The sequence below is a fragment of the Sesamum indicum genome, linkage group LG15, assembly GCF_000512975.1.
Source record: "Sesamum indicum cultivar Zhongzhi No. 13 linkage group LG15, S_indicum_v1.0, whole genome shotgun sequence".
Lineage (NCBI taxonomy): Eukaryota > Viridiplantae > Streptophyta > Magnoliopsida > Lamiales > Pedaliaceae > Sesamum > Sesamum indicum.
In genome coordinates, this window is record NC_026159.1 from 1,692,096 (window position 1) to 1,700,937 (window position 8,842).

At 36.1% G+C, this 8,842-nt stretch overlaps 2 protein-coding genes across 2 annotated transcripts; both read right to left on the reverse strand.

The window, feature by feature from the left end:
* Window positions 2,088–4,917, reverse strand: LOC105177415 (inositol transporter 4-like). The gene is made up of 6 exons (XM_011100562.2): window positions 4,442–4,917; window positions 4,250–4,320; window positions 3,832–4,167; window positions 3,628–3,735; window positions 2,861–3,469; window positions 2,088–2,705 (listed from the first exon to the last, which is right to left on the reverse strand). The coding sequence occupies exons 1-6, from the start codon at window positions 4,575–4,577 to the stop codon at window positions 2,223–2,225; spliced, it is 1,743 nt and encodes a 580-aa protein (XP_011098864.1). The 5' UTR covers window positions 4,578–4,917; the 3' UTR covers window positions 2,088–2,222.
* On the reverse strand, window positions 5,994–6,478 carry LOC110013147 (metallothionein-like protein 4B). The gene is given in 2 exon segments (XM_020698884.1): window positions 5,994–6,094; window positions 6,097–6,478. Coding segments are annotated over 2 exon segments (201 nt in total). The 5' UTR covers window positions 6,253–6,478; the 3' UTR covers window positions 5,994–6,049.

An 8,842-nucleotide genomic window follows, 5' to 3' on the forward strand; every position in this document is an offset into this window, starting at 1 on the left:
TGACTCCTCTTCCTCACGGTATTAAATTCAGTTCTGAACTTGGATCCCCTCTTCCTGATCCTGAAAAATATAGAAGGCTGATAGGGCGCCTATTGTACCTTGGTTTCACGCGTCCTGATCTATCGTTTGCAGTACAGCAACTAAGCCAATTCCTGCAACATCCCACTGATCAACATTGGTCTGCGGCTTTGCACGTTGTGAAGTATCTTAAGGGCTCTTTGACTACTGGTATATTCTTTCCTTCATCCTCTAATTTTCAGCTTGCAGCTTATACTGATGCTGATTGGGGCTCCTGTGTGGATACACGTCGCTCCGTTACTGGTTTTTGCATCTTTCTTGGCTCTTCCCTCATCTCCTGGAAGACTAAGAAACAGAACACCGTCTCACGTTCTTCAGCCGAAGCGGAATATCGTGCCATGGCTGCCTCTGTTTGTGAACTTCAATGGATCTCTTTCCTGCTCAAAGATTTCCAGATTTCAGTTTCGACTCCTATTCCATTTTGGTGTGACAATCAGGCCGCTTTACACATCACAGCTAATCCGGTGTTCCATGAACGTACGAAACACCTCGACATTGATTGTCACGTGGTCCGCGACAAGTATAAAGAAGGTTTCATTCTACCTTCTTTTATCTCCAGCAAGTTACAAGTTGCTGATGTCTTCACGAAATCACTTCCCAGTGCTGCCTTTCTCAAATTCATGTCCAAGCTGGGTTTGCTTCGTCCTCCAGACCCAGCTTGAAGGGGGGGTGTTGAAGTGGAGCTGCTGCTGTAGTTTCTTCATGTGCAGCAGAGCAGCAGAAAACAAAAACAGAGCATCTCGCATTCTCGCATTCACGACTTATCCGAGGGCTTTTGCACTTTTATTTCTTTCTTAGTTATTAGCAACTTCTTCATTGTACATATTGCTTTTCTCTTTTAGCGTTTCTCATTAGTCATTAGCGTTTTTCTACCAGAATAGCTGAGGTGGCTGAAGTTTTGTTTTTTCTTCACCTGCATTGTACCTCTGTGTATTTTAAATGGGTATCCACACCCACTTTCAATTCAATAAAATTCTTCCTCTCAGATTTTATACCTGCTTGCAAAGATCCTCTCCATGAATGGAGATTTTTTGAAGCTTCTCAGCAGTTTTCCCTTGTTCTTTCCGATGGTTTAAATTTCATTTTTCCTTTTAATTTCTGAGTCTTCACCAATGAAACAGATTTTCTTAGAAATTTCTAAGTTCTATGATTCTTTCTCCATCTTAAAACTTTGATTTTTTTCCCCTTTAGGGTGTCGAAAGTTCGAACTTTCTTGTGCACTGGATGCCCTTTTACTCTTTAACAGCTTTTTACCTCTTCTTTCCCTTTTCCTTTTTGCTCATTATTGATTGGATCTTCAGCAAGCTGATGCATTGATCCGTATTTAGGACTTTCTACGCTTTTCTGTTTGCTATCGTTTGAAGTTGGTAATTTTTCCTTTTCTGAAAAATCCTTCTTCTCTCATTTTCTTTTTCTGTGAATGAACTGTCAGCCTATGTCCTTTATTTCAGTGAATTATTTTGATATAAAAAGCCATGAAGATAATTTTTAGTTTTGAGGATTTGAAATCGGCATATAGCTTTGGGCCTCACGGACAAATTGACGTTCACTTACACATTGTTAGTAATCATTATTAATCATGTTAATTTGGCGAATAGTGTGGATCGCTCACGCAAGAATGATGCGAGTTAATGCTTGGTGTTCGAACTAGTTGCAGTAAAGAGCCAATTCAGTGTAAACGACAGTGTAAAGTCTGGTGGGCTTCATCTGATGTACCATTTGAGGTGCGGAAACTGATCCTTGTACTCAATTTTGTTACTGCAGTTTGAGAAGAATTAAACTACACATGATGAGCTTGATAGGCGTAATGTCGTATGGAGTTTGCAGATACAACCGGCCAACGGCCAACCTCTGTTGGATGAATTGCTTTATTTGTGGTTGTGGCAGACTTCTCTCATAAGTTTGAAGATATTGTTGCTATCCTTGTTTATTTTCATCTGTGCTGGCTATTAGCTTACTTATTTTTATGATTTCATCTTGGTTGATTTTCATCTGTGCTGGCTACTAGCTACTTGAAATAGTTCTTTCATTCCAATATAAGGGTAGTTGGTTAACTACAAATCTATAACTGTAGAAGATTGCTTTAAACTAGATGAATAGATATATGTGCCCGTTTTCCAACATTATGCGAATTTCTGGATAGATTAACTGCTGTGACCATCCTTTTCTTTCTTTACTTTCTTGCTACTCTTCTTAAAAGGGGAGTACCCTTTCTCCAACAACTTCTCCACCTCTGCGAACTGCAGCCCTTTAGTTTCTGGCACGAGGAGGAAAATAGACATGAGCCCAATCAATGAGAACCCTGCAAACAATAGGAAGGTTCCAGAGGAGCCCAGATGGTCAGTCAGTGTTAAGAATGTCTCGCTGACCACCAGATTTGAACTCCAATTTGCAACAGCAGCAATCCCTCCACCAATCCCTCTGTACTTGAGTGGGTATATCTCAGAGTTGACAATCCATGGCACAGTGCCCATGCCGGGCGAGTAGATAATGATGTACAAAGCCAGGAATATTACAGCCAAGAATCCAATCTTGCTTGGGCAGCCTTCTGTATACCATGTTCTTTTTGCTGCTCGGCATGCACCTTTCACCGCATCATTTACTGCTAGACATGCCCCGGGTTGATACTGACAAGAAAAGATTTTGTACAAAGACAAGTAATTTCAGTATCATCATTGCAACAGGATTAAGAGGAAAAGCCACAGGGTATTTTGCAGTACACAAATGAATCTATATATATCAAGTTTCGTCAAAAGGTTAAAGTGGATAAGTTTGGACTTACTATGCCGCCTTCTGCTGAGCAGTAACCGCAACCAGCTTCCTTCTGCAGACATCTCACGCAGCCCCAAGCTGTTGCATCCTTGGCTTTTGTATAAGCTTCGCAAGTGGAGTTACCACCAAAAGATGCAGTCTCTGTTGGGCTGATTTTGGGGGCAGTGACAGAGGCCTGGAAAAAGATAATAGACAACACCACAAGGCAGGAAATGATCCCAATCATAGAAATGATCATAAGTCTCCTCCTCCCGTAGCGATCCACGAAGCACATGCTGACAATGGAGCCAATGGCATTTAGTCCAGAAGTGATGAGAGACAGTGCCATTGCTGTCTTATTTGATGCGAATCCTGCAAACTGGATAATTGTTGGGCTGTAGTACATAACTGTGTTTATACCCACAAACTGCTGAGCCACCTGAACCGTAATTCCAGCATACAGCCCCCTTCTGACTACATCATTCTTCCAGGCATTCTTGAGTTGGCCAAAGAAGCCACCTTCTGCTACTTGCTCCTTTTTCTCTTCCTCAATCGATGCTCGCAGGGATTGCAACTCATCCTCAACTTCTTCAGGACGGTAAATCTTCTCTAAGATGGACTTTGCCTCTTCTTCTTTACCCTGTTTGCCATTTGAAACAGATGAAAAATAAATAGTACTGAATAGAGTGTTAATGCTAGAGACAAAAAAATCCATTGGGGCAGCACGGCAAATCCGTTGTTTGAACTCCTTTCACTTAACTGTACAGTAAATTTAAGAATTCTGAGAAGGTAGCTTACATTTCTGAAAAGCCATCTTGGAGACTCGGGGAGAGAGAGCATCAAAACAAACTGAATGACTGCAGGAAGACCAGCAACGCCGAGCATATAACGCCATGTGCCATTGACCTAAAACAGAATCCAAGATTGTTTGACTACAACAACATTCTTTGCTCTTATGAACGGCAAAATCTCAATATGGAAAAGAGGGGGAGAGGAACTTACATGGGTAAATGCTAGATTGATGAGATATGAGAGAAACTGGCCTCCAGTGATAAGAAAACCGTTTGTACTGACAAGTGCACCTCTAATCCTGTGAGGGGAAGCTTCGGATATGTAAAGGGGAGCAGTCATAGATGCCATTCCAACTCCGAATCCCACAAAAATTCTACCCAGGATGATCATCCATGGGGCTGGAGCAGCAGCCATAACGATTGCACCAGCAAAGAAGAGAACATCAGCCACCATAATTGATATTTTTCTTCCAAACCTGTCGTTCATCCATCCACCAATTGCAGCACCAATGATGGCACCAGCAACAGCCATGCTCACTATGGTTTCCTATCATTAAGGAAGGCTCAATTAACCGTAATGCTTAGAGTTAGAATGATAGAAGAAGGTAATTGCAGATGACATGGCATACCTGCATCCATGTCTTCTTCTCGACGGATGGAAAATCCTCCTTTATGTAGAGCAGGGCACCAGAAATAACACCTGCACCACCAAAACAAGACATAAATAAATCCATCCATGACTATGTATATGCGATTTAAAGAATGTAGGGGGAAATGCAGCATGATGAGAATAATGATATAAGGAGGTGAGGTTTTTTTACCAGTGTCATATCCAAAGAGCAGTCCTCCGAGGCCAGCTGACAGGGCTAACTTCATAATATAAGGCGTTCTCCATGATGTCTTCCAGCACTCGGTGAACTCGGTTTTGTCTGCTTGTGAGACCCCCGCCTCAACCATTTTGATCTATTACAGCTAGCAAAGAAAAAGGAAAAGGTGGTGGAAATTCCTTGAAAGAGACAATAGAGTACTGCAGAAAGGTGTGCTGATCATACAAGAAGAATATTGGCATATGCAGAGTTTCTCTTGTAAGTAAACCTCTGCAGCTCTGTTTCTCTTTCAAAGAATTATTATTATTATTATTATTATTATTATTAGTATCTTTTTCTGGATGTTGAGGGGCACAGAGGCTGTTGATTGCCATGCCCTTCTGCACCCTTGTATATACACAGTATGTATCAAAATAATATGGGGCCAGAAATCAGGCACCCTATATTTAGTTAATAGAATAAGTCTTCATCCATCCTCATCCTCATCTCAACTTCATTTGTGAGACCAGTTTACAACACCATCCCTTTATAAATGGTAGACCAAGAAAGCTTCTCCTCACGTGTTGCAAAAATCAAACTTGTATTTATTTATCCATCTCTTTAATTAAGTTCATTTCCGCAATAGTTTTATGTATCATAAATATTTAATATTAATTTTATTTTTAAAATTTTTATTTAATTAAATAAATGAAATAAAAATTTAAATCAATTCCCGTATTTCTACTATTTGATGTCTTTGCTGTGCCATTTTTATTTTATTTTATTTTATTTTTGTCTTTCTTCAACTCCCATATTTATACTATTTCCCAACTTTCATATTCCCACTATATGGATTAAAAAAAGTTAAAAAAAAATAATTTTTATTTTCTTATACTTCAAAAATTATATAGTTTTTATCTTAAAATATTGTCTTTTTCTCTTTTATTTTTTTTATCTCAAATAAATTTTTAAAAATTATGTTCATATCTCTTTATTTAAAGAAATTTGTATAATCAATATTTTAGTAAGATTAATTATTTTTACATATATTTTTGTTATACACACATTGAGTGGCGAGTGTTGTGTACAACTAATATATCATTTTGAATGATTACGTTTGCAACATATGTATGGATTCCCCATTAATTGATTATAAATTAGTGTATGTACCGTTATATTTTTCCTTTCTTACATTGAATAAATTTTTCTTATTATATATTGCGCAATAAGTGACTTTTTTTTACATAAAATAAAACTTTTATTTTTAAATACATATTAATTTTTAATTTTTAATCTATTTAGATTGTTAGTGTGGTGATATATACATACAATAAATCTCTACTTATACGAGGATTACTTTCAATGACATTTTGTTAAATATGTGGATTACTTTTTACATATATCATATATATCCAATCCTATATAAAATTAAAAAAGACGAAGGATATTGTAGCTTAATTAAGGTGATGAGCAGGCTCCATGCATTTCACCATCATCTCCTCATTTATAATAATATTCAACCAAATTGGCTGCTAAACGCCCAAACAAACATACACAAACCACTCATTCATAAATCATATATATAAAATAAATAAAGTAGGCAATTAGTTGTTGGGTTCTGAATTAAGCTGCGCATGTTGGACAGGTGCAACCAGTACCACACTTGCAAAACCCCTTCCTTCAGTCTTGGAACATGTGCAGTGTTCCCCGCACCTGCATTGCTTGTGCTCTGTCGACGTCCTACAAGATGCGCCACCGGGACAGGGAGATGGACAACCGCACCTGTTGTCGCATGCAGCACCAACGCTTCCTCTCATATCCGCCATATCTATATATCTCTGCTCTACCTCTACCGTTATGTTAGAAATCCAATTTTATATGGATTGTGACATGTAGGCTTTGTAGGAATCGCTAAAACGTGGCTGCCCTATTTTGCACTTGCCCTTCAAGTTACACTCACTTCTCCCTATTCCTCTCCCTCTCCTTCTCCAATTTTCACTCTTTTTATCATCACTAACACCAAAATGTTGTTGCTTCATCAAAGCCCCTTAAATATCAATTAATTATATCATTTATTCATATTTAGTCCCTAAATTATGCTACTTATTCAGATTTGGTCCTTCAATTATGTCATTTCCTTGTCAGACTTAGTCCGTTTCGTTTAAAAATTCTATCAAACTTAGTCACCACCATTAAATATTAATTAAAACTAACAAATTTGTAAAAAAAAAAAAACATTATGAGGGAAAGGGAATTCAAACCCACTACCACGTGCTTAAGAGTTGATAGCATCACCACCGCACAAATAACAATATAATTTAAATTTATAATTTAATAATTAATTTTATTATTATATTAATTGAATAATTAACTATTTTAATTATTAAATAATATAATTTTATATAGAGATTTAATTAAAAAAAGTAATAAATAATTTGAACTTAAATTAAAAATTAATATAATAAAAAAAATACATGGGGTCAAACTACGATCATCCCATAAAAACATTACTTTGTCACCCTTCTATATTTATAAAAATATCCTTGAGAGCATTTTATCTAATCTTGAAAATTTATATTAAAGTTTGACCGAATCAATAGAAATTATTTTTTAACTTTCAAGGCTGTTAGAGATCATTTTTATAAATTTTTCAAAAGGAGTGAGTGATTCGTATAAAAGGACAATTGGTGATGAGGTCCAAATGTAATTATTTCTTTTTTGTTTTACATATTCTTATATAATGTTGGATATAACGTCAGGATTAATTTTTGAACGTAATTCTCATATAAAACTTAACAAACTTTAGCAAATAAAAATACATCGTATTTATAGAAAAATATCAGGCAAAATACTTTTTTTAATTGTATAAAATAAGGGTAGAATTTATTTTGGTACCATAACTATAGTAGATGTCTCTTCTAGTCCAATAAAGCTCATAATCACATATTCTTAGTTCCAAAAAGTCATATGTCTTGTGGTTTTGGGATTAAAAAGATATTATTTGAAACTAAAAGAACATCGTAATTTTCGGCCCAAAATCACATTTTTTGGAACTAAAAAAATGTAATTTTGAATTTTATGGGACTAAAAGCGTCATTTATCATAATTGTGGTAACAAAATAAATTTTGCCCTTATTTTATGAGACTAAAAAATATTTTGCCTGAAAAGTATCATTATATTCAAAAACAATAAAAATAGATTCAAGTTAAAGTTAAATAGTACACTATTTTATCTAGTATATAAAAATAAAAAATTTATTTTACGTAAATAATTGCCTGGGAGTACGGTACTATACATTAAATATTTCATTTAGTTTAAAACAAGAAGACATATATAACCATGGGTTTTAATTAATTATGTTAGTGCAATGATTTCGAAACAATAGTAGAAGATAATTACAACAATTAAATTATAAGTGTAGTTTTGGATTTCATAATCATTCCTATAATAGATGGATTAACATATTTATTAAGAAATTGCTTGCATATATAGAAAAATGGCCAGCTAATATATGAATAACTTGCTATAAAAATTTATAATTGGTAAATTGTAGCAGATATTGTGGGAATGAATAATCAATCTATTAGAATGGAATTAATTCAGGTAATAAATTAAATTTGCTGCACAATTTCATTGAATTTTCTAATTCATATTTCTTAATCCAATTAACACATGCACAACTACAAAATATTCGACATAATCCCATTTGGTTTTGACCCTATAAATACCCAATTCCATGTCTAAAACTGAAAAATTAACACATAGTTTAAGCCACGAGAATGGCTGCTAACAGCTTATTGAATTTAGCTTTTTTGAGCTTTTTTTCAGCATCACCACCACCACTACTACTACTACTACTACTACCTTTTCAAGCATTCGCCGCCAGCCGCGGCCCTTTTCTTCCAAAGTATGACGCTGGCGACGTCGCCCTGCCGCTAACCGGCATTTGTTCCGCCGCTGTTACCATAAATGGATACAAGTGCCAAGAATTCGACGTAATTAGGGCCCGGCCCAACCAACAACAGATTAATATCATTAATTAATGTCTCTGAATGTTGATATATATATATATATGCAAAAGTGATGATAACTATAACTTCATTAAGAGGGTTGTTTTTCAGGTGACGACTGATGATGGCTACATACTAAGTGTGCTACGAATTCCGGAAGGCCGGGCTGGAGGTGGCGGAGCAAACCGGCCGCCAGTTTTGCTGCAACATGGGCTACTTGTGGTAATGATTTGTTTGTCTTCATGCTTGTTAATCTCCTCTTCCATGTACACGTCCGTGGCGTTCCATGCAAGACATACACATACGATGTTTATTTTAAAAAAAAATGAGAAATATACAGGATGGGATGTCGTGGCTGATGAATCCTCCTGAAGAGTCACTTGCCCTGATTTTGGCAGACAATGG

What these genes read in the sequence shown, in the direction of transcription:
- LOC105177415 (XM_011100562.2), bottom strand. Translation starts at nt 4,577, where the DNA reads ATGGTTGAGGCGGGGGTCTCACAAGCAGACAAAACCGAGTTCACCGAG. An exon ending in GCTCTTTGGATATGACACTG is followed by an intron (nt 4,321 to 4,441) that starts GTAAAAAAACCT and finishes TTGGTGGTGCAG; the next exon opens with GTGTTATTTCTGGTGCCCTG. An exon ending in AGAAGAAGACATGGATGCAG is followed by an intron (nt 4,168 to 4,249) that starts GTATGCCATGTC and finishes CCTTAATGATAG; the next exon opens with GAAACCATAGTGAGCATGGC.